Below are 17,500 nucleotides of genomic sequence, written 5' to 3'. Positions count from 1 at the left end.
TCTTGTTTACTCCTTACTAGTTTATCTGTGGATAAGTTGGAACTGGAACCAGGCTCTGTAACAGTTGTCTTTGAACCCGTGGCCAAGCGTTTAGGTCCAAGGTCTGACTCTGATTTATCCAGGAGAGGGATTAGACCCAAATCTGCTACAGAAACAAGTTGAGGTTTAAGTTGAGCCATGCTTCTCCCCACATGTAGGAAGAATAAGCAAAGGCTTCCCACAGGTCTTTGAAATCCTTGAAAGTTTGTGGATTTGAAAGTTGACTTGAAAGTTTTTGAAAATAGAAAATATGCCGTTTTCGGAATGGTTCACTCACTCACTATTCCCCATGTTGTTTTGGATCATATAGTGAACTGTATGGGGAACGATCAAACTACCTCACTCTTCTTCTCCACGACCGCATTGCATTGCATACATTTGCTGTTCACGAGAAAGTGCATTGTGGGTATTATATAGTGGACTATAGTGAATCAAAATAACAGTTGAGAATTCGGACACTAGTGAAAAATGGCAAACACACGATATAATCCACTATTTGTGTAATAGGGAACGGTGTCATACCGGGCTATCAGACATGGGTCATTGAACGTGTTTGGATGTATATATTTTGTGCAGAACGTGTTGAAACAATCTGCCATCCCTGTAACAGCAGAGTGGAGTGTTCACACATTCAAGCCTCTCTCTGTTTGTAATTGTTGTCTGTGAGCTTCTGTAGAGCCTGCTAGTAAACATTCTCAGTGTTCTAACAGTGATCAACCCATTGATACCTGATGCAGCATTTGTGTGTGTATCCCTTTAAGACCGGGAACCATGTCGACACGGTTCGCGGTCTTAAAGGGATACACACACAAATGAGGGATATACACGCAAATGCTGCATCAGGTATCAATGGGTTAACCTTGAAATGTCCATGAATTCAATGGGGTCAGGAATCAATGCAAAGACTTGAGGAGGAGGCTACACTGAGACTTGTGAGTGTGCAGTGTTGGCCTACTGCCGAAGAGGCCTTCAGGATATCCAGTGAGACTGGGGAAGATAGCTTCAAGTTCAAGTTCAAGTTCAAGTTTATTCATATGTCCCAGAAAGGCACTTTGGGTTGCAGCAGAGCAAAAACATAAAACAGTCATAAAATCACACAAGACTCGAGATAAAACATGAAAACAAAGTGCAGACACAAATAGACCGTAAAACCATAAAAAACCATAAAAGACCATAAAACCATAAAAACAAAATGGAGACACAATAGACCACAACGTAGTACAAAGTAGCAGTTCAGTTCAAAAGTGCCAGTGTAGTTTAAAGTGCATTAGAGGCCATGGCCGATAAGTGCAAATGCAAGGCAGTCTAAGAAGGACACTTAGCCACAGAGCGCTACATATTACAGAAAATAAATGCTACAATATAACTATTGTATAGGAGAACATCAAATAAATAAAAACATCAAATAGATGTTACATTATATTCTCTTAAGTAGCATTTAAAGCTCGAATCAAAGCAGGCACAAAGGAATTCCTATATCTATTTTTCTTAGCCAAGGGAGCACGAAGACGAAGGCCAGATGGAAGCAGCTCATATTCAGAGCTCAGTGGATGGGCATTGTCTGAGCAGATAGCCCTTGCTTTTTTCAGCAACTGCAAGTTGAAAATGTGGTCTAGGCTCCCAAAATGGATTCCGGCTATTTTTGAAGCCGTTTTCACAATTCTCCCTAGGGAGTTCCTATTCTTGATGTCGAGGCTGCCATACCAGCAGGCAATAGAGAAGGTGATAACAGATTCAATGAAAGCGCTGTGTGAGACTGGGGAAGATAACTTCACACGCCCCATACATCCTGGCTTCTAGAAGAGGCCTTCAGGATATCCGACTGGGGAAGATAACTTCACACGCCCCATACATCCTGGCTTCTAGAAGACAGCTAGAGCTCAAGCCTGAACAGGGCTAGCTTTGAATAGATGTGAGGGAGTCTGTACTCATCAGTGATTCATGAAATGAACGTCTCTCTTTGCAGTCATTAATAACGAGTGGACTGAGGGAAGCTGCATTCATTAATTATGAAATGGAGAAAATGAGCCCTGCAAATATCACATCATGATTGATGAGTTCTGGAATAGCAGCCAAGCACACAGGCGCAGTGTGAGTTATGAACCACTGACTACACCGCCTTGCGACTTGGAAAATCTCACCAGCTCTCCTATGGCAAGATATTACTGTACTACTGTAGGTATACGCTGCTGCAACACATACTCTGTGATAATAGATATTACTGTACTACTGTAGGTATATGCTGCTGCAACACATACTCTGTGATAATAGATATTACTGTACTACTGTAGGTATACACTGCTGCAACACATTCTCCTCACCTCCAAAAACAATCAAACAGCTGAGGTTAACTGTGGGGTCTCCTCTCCCCCTCTGCAGCGTGTAGCTCAGGGATTCCGTTAGCCGGCAATTGCCGACTTTTAGCCGGTATTTGTTGCCGTGGGCCGGCAAATTGAAAGGTCACCGGCTCAAGTGGCCGGCTGAAAATATGCCAAATAAATAAATTCCTTATATAAAATAGCCTAATATTGTGTGACCTATAGCCTAAGTGATGTTGCCAATAAGCTACGACTTAAATAGAGACTTATTACATCATATTTTTTCCGCCCCCCTGTATGTTGAGTGTTTGTGAAAAAGAAAAATATAGCAGACGCTTTCGTTAGTGTAGAGCACCGTTTAAAACCGCACAACAAGCAGCATCAGTCCCGCCGGCCAGCGCTGGACCCGCTGTGAGGAAATTTCAAAACAGACATCCCTTGCTAGGCCAGTCCTTTTTTTAATCGAGGTCATGCAACAAGTAGCCTACTTCAGCCGAGGCCAGCAAGACGGCAGCAAAGAAACAGAAGCGTGCCTGCCGCCGTCAGTGAAAGAGACCCGACGTATAGGCTGCCAATTTAGCGGAGGTAAAAAGCCTTTTTACCTACATCAGGCGAATCAATCAATCAATCAATGGCTCGCGCTTGTTGCCCGACGCTCATATGATGAGGAGATGAATCAAAATGCTTATCACAAATAAAGCCACATGGGAGCCGAGAACGAGTGCAGGAGAGCTGCCGCAGCTGCCAGGTGTGGGGTGGGAGAGATTAAGGTGCGTAGCCTATTGCTGGAGATTCAAGTTGTGCGCTGCTGCACTGACACTGTCACGCTACGTTGTTTTTTCATCAAGGCAATGTCCAGAAGATATGGGTTCATGAGTGTCTGCAAATGCAGATAGATAGGCTATACGAGCATGCATGCATGTTGTCTGTTTCAATAACGAAAGCGTCCTTACCGAGAACGACATGCCGACCAATTAAATATTCTTGCTGCGACATCGGCCTCTTAATGACAATAGTGGCCGGTAAATATTCGATATGGCCGGAACTTTGGAACGTTACCGGCTGCACTGGCCGTCTTGGAAAATGCCTAGCGGAGTCCCTGGTGTAGCTGAGGTTAACTCTGGTGTCTCCTCTCCCCCTCTGCAGCGTGTAACTGCAACCTGCACGCGCGCCGCTGCCGCTTCAACATGGAGTTGTACAAGCTGTCAGGGAGGAAGAGTGGGGGAGTGTGTATGAACTGTCGCCACAACACCGCCGGACGCCACTGCCACTACTGCAAGGAAGGCTTTTACAGAGACATGGCCAGACCCATCACCCACCGACGCGCCTGCAAAGGTAAGACTCCCAGAAGAGACACCCTGTTAAGTACAGGTTCATTTGTCCCTAAACTGGCCTCATAATAATAATAATAAATAATAATACATTTATAACAGCAAATTGAACCTTTGTACTAAGCTCTATAGAGAGGCAAAGTGGAACGTCACTTTCTGCTTCAGCACTGTACCAGAGTTTTTCATCCGCAATTTATTTTCCCATAGACATTTTGTAAAATGCTTGTAAAAATATTATTTAGAATATTTCATCTATAAAGGCCAGTTAGGCAATGTTTGTACCTGACATGTTTCGACTGCTGTTTCTGCAGTCTTCATCAGAGGTGTCACGTGATGTTGGTGTGACGTCATCTATGGCGTGGTTATATGGAGTTTTTTCTCATCCAACACCACGTGACACCTCTGATGAAGACTGCAGAAACAGCAGTCGAAACATGTCAGATACAAACATTGCCTAACTGGCCTTTATAGATGAAATCTTCTAAATAATATATACAAGTAGGCCAAATGAACCTCTTTAGTATAGCTTATAAAAATAGTTTTACTTGGTCAAACCAAATGGTTCAGCTATATTTAGAATCGGGAGAGACCATAGAACATTTCACTTGGACCAAAACTAAAAAAACACATCGAAAAAATATTTTCTTTTTTTACGTTTTGTCTGAGTGAAATGTTATGCGATCTCTCCTGTTTCTAAATATATCTGAACCGTTGGGTTTGAACAAGTAAAACTATTTTATACGCATTTTACGAAATGTCTATGGGGAAATAAATGGCGGATGAAAATCTCTGGTACAGTGCTGAAGCAGGAAGTGACGTTCCACTTTGGCTCTCTATATCAATGTATCTGCTTGATGAATAAATCTGAATGACATTTATGATAGAAGATGAACCAAATGAGTCTTATATTGAATTGGCCTGGACATGCCCAGGAAGTCTTATCTCTCAACGGCCAGCTGTTACGGTCAGCACAATGTTGATACTACTACATCTCTTTCTTCTCTTTAAAGGAGAATTTCGGTTTTTTACACCACGGTCCTCATTTCCAGGTTAAAATATGATGTTTTACTCACCGAAATAGTTTGGCTTCATTCGGATGCCCACGGAAGATTTTGAGCTCCGAGTAGTCTCCTCAAACATGCTATAACGAGAGCCTGCGGCCAGCGTGGGGCATGATGGACGGGAGTGCACGCGCTCTCTAAATGACACTTTTTCTGTCAGATCATGGTTCATTATGGTTGTAAATATAATTATTTAGCTAATAGCTAGAAGCTAAGCTAACAACAACACAGCAGTCAGCGTTGATCTGCCCCGGATGGGGTTATAGTGCCCATCTTCCCCCTCTGTGAAACCTTCTTCAGAGAAACCACAGAAGGGGGAAGATACGCACTGTAACCCCATCCGGGGCAGATCAACGCTGACTGCTGTGTTGTTGTTAGCTTAGCTTCTAGCTATTAGCTAAATAATTATATTTACAACCATAATGAACCGTGATCTGACAGAAAAAGTGTCATTTAGAGAGCGCGTGCACTCCCGTCCATCATGCCCCACGCTGGCCGCAGGCTCTCGTTATAGCCTGTTTGAGGAGACTACTCGGAGCTCAAAATCTTCCGTGGGCATCCGAATGAAGCCAAACTATTTCGGTGAGTAAAACATCATATTTTAACCTGGAAATGAGGACCGTGGTGTAAAAAACCGAAATTCTCCTTTAAGAGGCCTTCTAACACAGCACAAGCAATTCAATATAAGGCACACATTTGGTTAATATTCTATCATAAATGTCATTTAGATTAATTCATCAAGCAGATACATTGATATTTATAGAACTTCGCCTACAAAGGTTAAATAAAAAAAATAGGATTTCAGTAATATTATACCGTACTAGTTACTTTGTCAAGTAAAACAAGTTACAAGTTACTTTTTTTTAAATCAAAGCACATAAGGATACAATCATTTCCTAATCAAATTGTGTGTTTTTACACAAATAACCACTATAGATGAAAATAAGGATCACATTTTGGTTTACATTTACACTGACTTCAAGACAGTTGAAATGATTTTTGGGGATGGTTCTGGGGCAGCGATGTAATTCTGCTACTGCTGTTATTACAGTGAAAGTAATGCAAAAGTAGTGTAATAACTAACGAGACAAACGGTGATATTGTAAAGTAACTTATTACTTTCAAATGAAAGTAACTAGTAATATTTAGTACAGTATATTACATTTTGAAAGTAACTTGCCCAACACTGTACTTAACACTAAGGTGTCTAAGGGGTGGTGTTAGTGACAATATAGAGACAGTGGACAAACATAACAGACACAGAAGGATGGAGGGGCACGGGGATGAGGGGGGCTCAGAGAAGACATGGGTCTTGAGGCGTGAATGGTTAGGTTTTTGAAGTGGTAATTCTCAAGATTCTTGTCTCTTTTTTTTCTTTTTTTTCTATATCTATAGAGTATAGAGCTGAACAGTCACGTGACATTTATACCAGCTCAGTGGCCTTGTGGTTTGAGTGTCCGCCCTGAGACTGGGAGGTTGGGAGTTCAATCCCCGGGCCGAGTCATACCAAAGACTATAAAAATGGGACCCATTTGCCTCCCTGTTTGGCACTCAGCATCAAGGGGTTGGAATTGGGGGGGTTAGATCACCATATGATTCCCGAGCGCGGCCCTGCTGCCGCTCACCGCACCCCCAAGGGGATGGGTTAAATGCGGAGAACAAATTTCACACACTCAGGTGTGTGACAATCAGTGGGACTTCACCTTTACCTTTACATCTCTTGCCCCGGCAGTGAGTTTCCCAATCATTTTCTCCATAGACATTTAGTGTCTCTGCCCTGCACTTCTCAGAGATCACCTGTCAATCAAACTCTGTGTCCAGAGTGTCAAGCTGCTGCTGTCGCTGCAGCCACAGAGATAACGTCATGTACGTTAAGTTACGGCGATATGCCATTCCTCATGCTTCAAAGAAAGCTTTGACAGCTCCATGGAGGATTGTGCAAATTTGCAAACCAAAGTTGATATAAGATAACCGTATTAATATATTTTGTACGATTGTATGTTTGTCATTTTTAAGGAAAGGTAAATATATATATATATATATATATATATATATATATATATATATATATATATATATATATATATATATATATATAGTAACAAGTTATGATTGGAAACATATTATAAAGTAGACATGGTATCATTCAAGACACTGCATTTCTGACTTGCAGTACCATGGCAGCGTCTTAACACAGAGAAACTAATTGATGCTATGCCTCAAGTTTTTCAGGCCGTTCCTATTAATGTTCCCCCCACACCACAAACCACATCATATTATCACTTGACCGAGGCCTTTCTCATGGAAACATGTATTTTGCCCCTGGAATGTTTCACATTTGCAATGAATATTTTTCGGCCTGATATTACGCTGGAGGCATTTCTCTCCCCTTGCTGGATTCATTGCAAGAACAACACTGGTTTCCTGCCCTTGTTGCTCAGGGAAATATTCAAATCAATAACAGAGGGGAGTGTTTTTTTTTTTATCCTGTTGACTCTAATGAAGGTAAGGGACCACTTCCAGAGAATTCCCAACAATAGCCATGGTGAGAACTGCCAACACTCGTAGCCGTGAAGAGCTTTTGGTTGTAACTTGGTATAGAAACTCCCCCACTGGCTTCCACTCACTTTTCCTTTCGCAGGCGACCCAAGATGTAATTGTACACCAGGAGGAGGCTCGCGATGGCGTGATATCATGCTGTTGTTTTCCATGTTAGTAGGCTGAACTGTAGAACCTTTCAACACGGAATGGCAAAAAAAGTCTACAGTGACTTACATGTAGCTGCATACCTTAAACAAGTGACCATGCTAACATAAACTGTTACTACACTGAAACATAGACAAGAGTTTAGAAGTCTGCTACTATGCTGCTATCTGCTACTACACTGCAAAAAAAAGTCCATCTTAAGTCTAAGTTTGTTTGTTGTCCTAATATCTACATTTTCTTGAAATAAGTGTCTTGAAATCAAGGATTTTGTAGAATCACTTCATTTTCTTGATAATAGTGCAGTGATCTGCCTAATTCTGATCAAATATAGACACTAATTTCTCGAAAATTTGTGAAACTGAAATAAAGTGGGGGGGGAAACTGCATTGGAAACAAGAAACAACAGTTACAGTATCTCACCTTACTGTCAGATTTTTCCTCTTGGGTTAAGGAAAATAAGATTTGAAATCTGGATATAAGATTACATGACATGTTTGTTTGTAGCGTTCATCTCCCATCTCCCACAACGATTGGAAGTCCAATGCTCAGACCCACCCAGGGCCACACACACACACACACACACACACACACACACACACACACACACACACACACACGCCCCCTGAGGCCCCCTAGCGATCAGGTGGTAAAAACGTTTATCACCTTCCCATCGCCTCCCAGATGTGAGGGAAATGAAATGGCGCTCACCCTGGGCGGCTGGCACCATGATGGATCAGAACCATCCTCCCCCCTCACTCACTCTCTCCAGCTTCCTCCGCCTCTTTCCAATCCATTGCTTCTTTAGAACCACCATCACCTCCTCCCTTGCTCATTTTCTGAAGACCGATTCCGAAGGCTGGGCAATATAGATATTATATGGATATCGTGATATGAATGAGACAAGATATCGTCTTAGATTTCGGATATCGTGATTCTGTATCATGATCTGACATAGAGGAAGTGTGGTCTTTTTCCTGGTTTTAAAGGCTGCATTACAGTAAAGTGATGTCATTTTCTGAACTTACAAGACTGTTCTAGCTGTTCTATTATTTGCCTTTACCCACTTAGTCAAATCCACATTACTGATGATTATTTATCAAAAAATCGCATTGTGTGAATATTTTGTGAAAGCACCAATATATTTTGAACACAGTCTTGTTTTAATCAAAGTGCTTGTGACATCTCACATGTGGGCTTGATTTAACTGAACATTTAGCCCACTTCGTAGAAAATACGGGTGTCCTAGTGCAACGGTGCATTCCCTGCCTACCAACACGAGGGTCGCAGGTTCGAGCCCCCATGTTGCCGTCCGGCTTGGTCGGGCGTCCATACTGTACAGGCACAACTGGCCATGTCTGCAGGCGGGAAGCCGTATGTGGTCGCTAGCGCACTAGCGCCTCCTCTGGTCGGTCGGGGAGCCTGCCGGTGAAACTCCGTCCTCGCTGGTTGGGGCGAAAAGAAGCGGCTGGCGACTGCACATGTATCAGAGGAGGCATGTGCTAGTCTACAACTCTGCCGAGATCGGCAGAGGCGCTGAAGCAGCGACTGGGACAGCAGGGGGAATTAGCCAAGTACAAATGGGGAGACACATCTTGGGGGAAAACGATCGTGTGTCACCATTCAGCCTAAAAACAGAGATCTGATCTACAGAGATTGGCCAGGAGCAAGTCTTTTGTCTTCTTTTGACAGCTCGAATCTCCCACACCACAACCACTGCACGGCACGCAGCCCAGCGATTTCATGATCCAACTGGATTGCTCTTGATAGCGGACATTGAAATGAATTATTAGTGTATTAACGCTAATGAAAACGTAACACACAAGCTTTTCAAACAAACATGTCCCACACACCACAAACACTGTGCCCAGCCCAGCGATTTTATTAACCAAATTGCTCTTGATAGCGGACATTGAAAATAAATTACTGTAATAAAGCCAATGAAAACGCAACACAAGCTTTTAACACACAATCGATTTTTAAACATTTATTTCAAAACATCATTGTAAAATTCAGGCCTTTAGCCAAAACTTCAATAACAGAGCTCAGCTGACAGTTTAACCTGCAAATGAAAAATATAAAAAATATAAAATTAAAAATACAATAGGCTTCAGCACATAGGCCTAGCTCCTCCCCCCCAAGTCCAGCCATTAAGTTCCAGGCCAGTGAAGTCCCAACAATCTACAAAAACATGCAATAATATGAAATCATAGATAAAAAGTTGAATCATACACAATAAATAAAACCAAAAGTAAAGGGTAAGCCTTCCCAATGGCCAGCAGCATCTGTTATTCTGGCCTCATAATAAGCACTGAGGCGGGTGGTCAGAAAGTCAAATAACATTGAAATACATTGTATCTTTGGTGCGATGTAGGATTTTGTCTTTCAATATCCTCGTTGCAGCCTCGCTTGGTGTTGTTGCTTCTCACAAGAATGTGTCCCTGTAACAGAGAGCCCAACATGAGCATGAGCGCCTGGCCAATCTCGGCGCTTGACTGCTGCGTAGGCGGGCACAGGGCGTGGTTTTGGCGTAACCTACATGGGTTTCGAAATAACGCCCCCCCCCCCCCCCCCCCCCCCCCGCCATGACACTGTATCTCTCTGTGTGCATGTGTCAGGCTCAGGAGAGGGGGTCAGCTGAAGGGGGCAGGGCTAGTGTCACGTCTGAAATGGAGTTACGGCAATAAAGTACAGGTGTTTTCTAAAGGGGAGGCAGGCAGGCGGGTGGGGGGGCAGCGGCTGGGGGCGGTGAGAGTAGTGATAGGCTGCGTCTGTTTCCAATCAGATGGCTGTCTATACACAATCACCTCCTACCCACTCCACCTCTGCCACCTACCTCCCACACACACGCACGCACACACGCACGCACGCACACACACACACACGCACACACACACACACACACACACACACACACACACTACTATCTTATTTACTGTAGTACCAACCACCACTCCGCAGGGCTCTGGGGCACCAGTGCGCCTGCCCAGGCAGTGGCCTCTGCCACTCTCCACGAACCCTTTACGCGTGTCACTAGCCTTAAAATGGCCCTAGGTTCCCTGCCTACCAACACGAGGGTCACAGGTTCGAGCCCCCGTGTTACCTCTGGCTTGCTCAGGCGTCCATATAGGCACAATTGGCCGTGTGTGCGGGTGGGAAGCCGGATTAAGGGTACTGTATGTGTCCCGGTCGCTGCACTAGTGCCTCCTCTGGCAGGAGGAGGGCAACTTGGGGAGAATAGCGTCACCTTCCCACACGCTATGTCCTGACGGTGAAACTCCTCATTGTCCGGTGAAAAGAAGCTGCTGGCGAGTGCACGTGTCGGAGGAAGCGTGGTGCTAGTCTACGGCTCTCCCCAGATCGGCAGAGGGGGGTGGAGCAAAGTCCGGGACAGCAGGGGGAATTGGCCGAGTGCAATTGGGGAGAAGATACGAGAAAAATCCGGAAAGCAAAACTTGATTTTAACTTGTGTCAAACTTGACACAAACTTGTGTTTGCCGTAGCGCGGGTATCCACTGACCACAAGGAAGATGGATCAAAGATGCTGAATTGAGGCCATAGTGCACGTCGGGCAGCAGCAGCCAACACAGACTGCATCGGCTGCACGTCTCAAATGTCCACAACTTCTCAAGTAGGACATGCAGCTCTCTGCTGCTGGAAAACAAAAAAGAGTCTTACGCAATCGAATCCTTTAGGTAATTTTGAATTCATAAGCGAGTAATATACAGTATGTGGCAAAGGAAAGTTTAGCCAGTATTTGTGAACATGAACAACTCTTTCCCAAAGTCAGAAGCCAGGGAATCAAGACTTTAATCTGTGATGTCACCGAGATGTACGGCTTGGAGCCGATCCATCGACAGCTTCAGCTTCCCAGTTTTTACACGCAGTGTTTCATAGTAGCGCTAATAGTTCTGGAATGGAAAAATGCTAATATCCCCTGAAAAATAATTTCCCTCGAATGGCGAAGCGCGCGCACGCACATACACACACACACACACGCACGCACGCGCACGCACACACGCACGCATGCACGCACGCACGCACACACACACACACACGCACACACACACACACACACACACACACACACACACACACACACACACACACACACACAGCAACTCTAATCAGTTAAAGTGAGCAAACGCCTGTCAAAGGACTACAAATCCCAAGGCAGTGCCTGTCACGTCTGCAGTCACACAGGCTTGAAAAGTCATCAAGATCTGAGGACATTTTTACTGCTTCTTAACTGGCCCAAGCCCCTGCACATAAAACTTCAGAAAGCCAGTTGGAGGAGGAGAGCGACCCACACTCCCATCAGCCCCACCCCCACCAGCCCCACCCCCACACCATCCCCACCCCCACACCCCCACCAGCCCCACACCCACACCCACACCAGCCCCACCCCCACACCCACACCAGCCCCACACCCACACTAGCCCCACCCCCACCCCCACACCCACACCAGCCCCACCCCCACACCCACACCAGCCCCACCCCACACCCACACCAGCCCCACCAGCCCCAGCCCCACCCCCACACCATCCCCACCCCTACCCCCACACCAGCCCCACCCCCACCAGCCCCACCCCCACACCAGCCCCACACCCCCACCAGCCCATTCAGCTCTGGCACTCGTCTGTTGTTTACCGAACAATGTGGACATTGGCAGTAAACTCTGATGTCTTAACGACCCCTGTTTGTTTTGAATGGAAGCGAGAACCTCCAGGATGACTCTCTCCATCTCGTCCGCCTTGTTAGCACTTTCCTCCCTTAGAGTTGTCTCAGGATTGACGGATGCCATGATGCTGATCACCTGCGTTGTTCAATAATCAGGCTAAAGCTGTGTTCACACCGAGATATTTATTTTTCTCTCTGTCGCTCGATTCAACCCTTTGGAATCGCTCTGTCGTTCTGTTTAAATCGCTCGTCAACAGGCACAATAATTGACGGACATCTGGGGGCTATAACGATATGCAATGTCATGATATTTGTCCACTACGAGCCACCGTAGTTGTTTACAAGCTAAGCCTATCAGCGTGCTCCTAAGGCGAGCTCTATACCGGTAGTACAGACTTCACTTCATGTCAGCTGTCAGCCTGTCAATCAGCTGTCAATGCGGTTTGTTGCCACACAATAAACCAGCGGTTTGTTCCAAGCCAGTGTGATCCTTGACTCACTCTCACACGGCAGCCAATCAGTGTTGAACAGCGAGCGACTGATGCCAGCGTAATTTGGCTCGGGCGACGAGCAAATTTTCTCCCTATCGCTCTGTCTCTGTCGCTCAGACGCCCAGCGATTTTTCTCCTGGGCGAATATACGCTCAATCGCTCGTTTGCATTGACTTTGTATGTAAACTCGATGCCAGCGAAAAACTTTAATAGGTCGGTGTGTGAACGCAGCTTTACAATGGATTAGCCAGGAAACAATGGCTTCCGGTGCCACATGTCTCGGCAGGCGTGACGGACCGACACCAGACTTCTACCAGACAGATCAGATAACCAGGGGAAGGCGTTTTAGCGTTGCCCTCTTACCCAGCGTTCAAATACAGTGTGCTTTGACGTGGACATTATTTTCACAGTCAAGAAGAAACCTCTACCCAAATCACTGTTGGATGACTTTGACAAAACCAGCTTGTGAACGTTTCAAAACTATTTGATGGTTCCGGTGAATCTGTGTGGAGCACGGTATGGAGGGGTTTGACCTCCTGTAAATGTCAATGTAATGTAATGTAGTCTTGCTAAATGAGAAATGCAAGTGTTGGGCAAGTTACTTTCAAAATGTAACACTACCTATTACTAGTTACTTTCATTTGAAAGTAATAAGTTACTTTACAATATTACAGCCTGTGTAGAGTAACTTGTTACTTATTATTACACTACTTTTGCCTTACTTTCACCAAAATAACAGCAGTAGCAGAATGACATCGCCGCCCCGGAAAATCCCGAAAAGTGATTTCAACCGTCCTGAAGTCAGTGTAAACCGTCCAAAGTTCTAAATGTTATCCTTTTCCTTTGTTATTGTCATCTACAGTATAGTGGTTATTTGCATGAAAACACACAATTTGATTAGGACATGATTGTATCCTTATTTAAACATGTGCTTTGATTTAAAAAAAAAAGAAGTAAAAAGTAACTCAGTTTGTAACTTGTGTTACTTGACAAAGTAACTGGTTTAATATGACTGAAATCCTATTGGTAATATGTTATATTACTGAGTTACTGCTAAAAGTAATATTATTACATGTAATATGTTACTTTTGTAATGAGTTACCCGCAACACTGGAAATGAGAAATGCAAGTGTGATATAGGATCACAGGTATGGATGTGTTTTCCACCATGCATGCCTCTGGGTCTACAGTGTTTTAGTGTGCACTAGCCTCTGGGTCTACAGTGTTTTAGTGTGCACTAGCCTCTGGGTCTACAGTGTTTTAGTGTGCACTAGCCTCTGGGTCTACAGTGTCTTAGTGTGCACTAGCCTCTGGCTCTACAGTGTTTTAGTGTGCACTAGCCTCTGGCTCTACAGTGTTTTAGTGTGCACTAGCCTCTGGGTCTACAGTGTCTTAGTGTGCACTAGCCTCTGGGTCTACAGTGTTTTAGTGTGCACTAGCCTCTGGGTCTACAGTGTCTTAGTGTGCACTAGCCTCTGGGTCTACAGTGTCTTAGTGTACACTAGCCTCTGGGTCTACAGTGTTTTAGTGTGCACTAGCCTCTGGGTCTACAGTGTCTTAGTGTACACTAGCCTCTGGGTCTACAGTGTTTTAGTGTGCACTAGCCTCTGGGTCTACAGTGTCTTAGTGTACACTAGCCTCTGGGTCTACAGTGTTTTAGTGTGCACTAGCCTCTGGGTCTACAGTGTCTTAGTGTGCACTAGCCTCTGGGTCTACAGTGTCTTAGTGTGCACTAGCCTCTGGCTCTACAGTGTTTTAGTGTACACTAGCCTCTGGCTCTACAGTGTTTTAGTGTGCACTAGCCTCTGGCTCTACAGTGTTTTAGTGTGCACTATCCTCTGGCTCTACAGTGTTTTAGTGTGCACTAGCCTCTGGGTCTACAGTGTTTTAGTGTGCACTAGCCTCTGGCTCTACAGTGTCTTAGTGTGCACTAGCCTCTGGGTCTACAGTGTCTTAGTGTGCACTAGCCTCTGGGTCTACAGTGTCTTAGTGTACACTAGCCTCTGGGTCTACAGTGTTTTAGTGTGCACTAGCCTCTGGCTCTACAGTGTCTTAGTGTGCACTAGCCTCTGGCTCTACAGTGTCTTAGTGTGCACTAGCCTCTGGGTCTACAGTGTTTTAGTGTGCACTAGCCTCTGGGTCTACAATGTCTTAGTGTACACTAGCCTCTGGCTCTACAGTGTCTTAGTGTGCACTAGCCTCTGGGTCTACAGTGTCTTAGTGTACACTAGCCTCTGGGTCTACAGTGTCTTAGTGTGCACTAGCCTCTGGCTCTACAGTGTTTTAGTGTGCACTAGCCTCTGGCTCTACAGTGTTTTAGTGTGCACTAGCCTCTGGCTCTACAGTGTTTTAGTGTGCACTAGCCTCTGGCTCTACAGTGTCTTAGTGTGCACTAGCCTCTGGGTCTACAGTGTTTTAGTGTGCACTAGCCTCTGGCTCTACAGTGTTTTAGTGTGCACTAGCCTCTGGCTCTACAGTGTTTTAGTGTACACTAGCCTCTGGGTCTACAGTGTTTTAGTGTACACTAGCCTCTGGGTCTACAGTGTTTTAGTGTGCACTAGCCTCTGGCTCTACAGTGTTTTAGTGTGCACTAGCCTCTGGCTCTACATTGTTTTAGTGTGCACTAGCCTCTGGCTCCACAGTGTTTTAGTGTGCACTAGCCTCTGGGTCTACAGTGTTTTAGTGTGCACTAGCCTCTGGCTCTACAGTGTTTTAGTGTGCACTAGCCTCTGGGTCTACAGTGTTTTAGTGTGCACTAGCCTCTGGCTCTGCAGTGTTTTAGTGTGCACTAGCCTCTGGCTCTACAGTGTTTTAGTGTGCACTAGCCTCTGGGTCTACAGTGTTTTAGTGTGCACTAGCCTCTGGGTCTACAGTGTTTTAGTGTACACTAGCCTCTGGGTCTACAGTGTTTTAGTGTACACTAGCCTCTGGCTCTACAGTGTTTTAGTGTGCACTAGCCTCTGGCTCTACAGTGTTTTAGTGTGCACTAGCCTCTGGGTCTACAGTGTTTTAGTGTGCACTAGCCTCTGGCTCTACAGTGTTTTAGTGTGCACTAGCCTCTGGGTCTACAGTGTTTTAGTGTGCACTAGCCTCTGGGTCTACAGTGTCTTAGTGTGCACTAGCCTCTGGGTCTACAGTGTTTTAGTGTACACTAGCCTCTGGCTCTACAGTGTTTTAGTGTGCACTAGCCTCTGGGTCTACAGTGTTTTAGTGTGCACTAGCCTCTGGCTCTACAGTGTTTTAGTGTGCACTAGCCTCTGGGTCTACAGTGTTTTAGTGTGCACTAGCCTCTGGGTCTACAGTGTCTTAGTGTGCACTAGCCTCTGGGTCTACAGTGTTTTAGTGTACACTAGCCTCTGGCTCTACAGTGTTTTAGTGTACACTTCCGGGAATGCCACAAATTCCCAAACGGGCCGCCGCAGAGTCCGTAGCACCTGGGAACTGGGATGGGGGGTGGTGTCGGGATGAGAGAGGTCACATGGTCGGCACAGAGTGACGGGAACAAAGTCGCACCAGACAGACTCGAGACCGGCAGAGACCCTTGTTGATTTGACCTCTGACCCCCCCCCCCCAACACAACCCTGCATCATAGCCCTGCTATACGCAGATGGCCCCAGACGTTTATATATGGCCTCCAGGCCTGTCCCCAAACTCCTATACCCAATGTCTTCAAAGCTTTGAGTTTCCTGGGCGAGCCGGCGTGGGTCAGGTGGTGGGGATTTTGCACGGAGGCTGAGGCATCAGATTTACGTTTCCCCCGCGCGGCTTCAAACGGAGTCGCGGCCGCTTTGACACCCGTGGACTATAGCCGGCCTGGTTGGAAAAGGCAAATGTGTTTCTGAAGATCAGAGCTGCAGACCGCCCCTCCCCACCCCATCCCACCGGCCTCTCTTGGGTCAATTTCAGTGACCCCCCACCCCCCCCAAACACCACCCCCACCCCCTCCTACCTCTCTACCCCTCCCCTCACCCAGTCAACAGGTGGTAGGCTCCTCAGACTCTCCTCAGTCACTCGTTGCAGCGGAAAGAACGACCGGCACAAATAAACACATTCACTGTCAGGCCAAGCGGCATGTCAGCAGCTGCCTCTCTCTGGCAGGTCCTCTTCCAAACTGTTACAGGGTGTTGGAGAAAAATATAAGTTCCATGCCATTTCCTAATCAATATTTCCTAATCAATAAGCTATAGGCCTATTTGCATAATTATGCTATAAGTTCCATTCCATTTGACACATAGACTCACACTGACATCTCACCCAGCCCCATAGAGAGGACTTCTCCTCTTTGCTGAAACCTTGGGCAGTGCATCGTGTCCAATAACAACGGATAACAGTTTCCCTGTAGACTCAAGTGGACGCACACACATTTCCAAGTCAAGTCATCACCCCCTCCTCTCTGCTCCTCCTCTTCCTACAGTATAAAGCGTATGTCAAATTGTGACATCGCGGCTGAATAATTGACTCTGTATGACATATCAGAATGTGTACATTGAGATTCATGCCCTCTGTCAATATGCATATTGCAGAGAATGTAAGCTATTAAATATACTTTTATGGTAAATCTTCCTGGACTCAAGGCTCAATTCATTTGGTATTAAGATAAGCTGTGATATACATTTACATATACATTTTAGCGGAAAGAATAGATTTTATTCTCTATCACAGGGTTACGGAGCTGCAGGTCCTCTTCCAAACTGTTACAGGGTTACGGAGCTGCAGGTCCTCTTCCAAACTGTTACAGGGTTACGGGGCTGCAGGTCCTCTTCCAAACTGTTACATGGTTACGGGGCTACAGGTCATCTTCCAAACTGTTACAGGGTTACGGAGCTGCAGGTCCTCTTCCAAACTGTTACAGGGTTACGGGGCTGCAGGTCCTCTTC

At 45.6% G+C, this 17,500-nt stretch overlaps 1 protein-coding gene across 1 annotated transcript in view; it reads left to right on the top strand.

Moving 5' to 3' along the window:
• The window catches only part of ntn2 (netrin 2), a gene marked incomplete at both ends in the record, with an annotated part of 66,595 nt that overhangs the window by 27,059 nt on the left and 22,036 nt on the right, over positions 1–17,500 (top strand). The window contains one exon of the mRNA XM_083635234.1: positions 3,504–3,692. Coding sequence (XP_083491360.1) covers positions 3,504–3,692 — 189 coding nt within the window. The remainder of the gene's footprint in view (positions 1–3,503; positions 3,693–17,500) is intronic.

This window comes from Poromitra crassiceps (assembly GCF_964638095.1).
Source record: "Poromitra crassiceps genome assembly, chromosome: 4".
Taxonomy (NCBI): Eukaryota; Metazoa; Chordata; class Actinopteri; order Beryciformes; family Melamphaidae; genus Poromitra; species Poromitra crassiceps.
The sequence above is the reverse complement of the archived record's forward strand: the minus strand, read 5'-3'. Positions and strand labels throughout refer to the sequence as shown.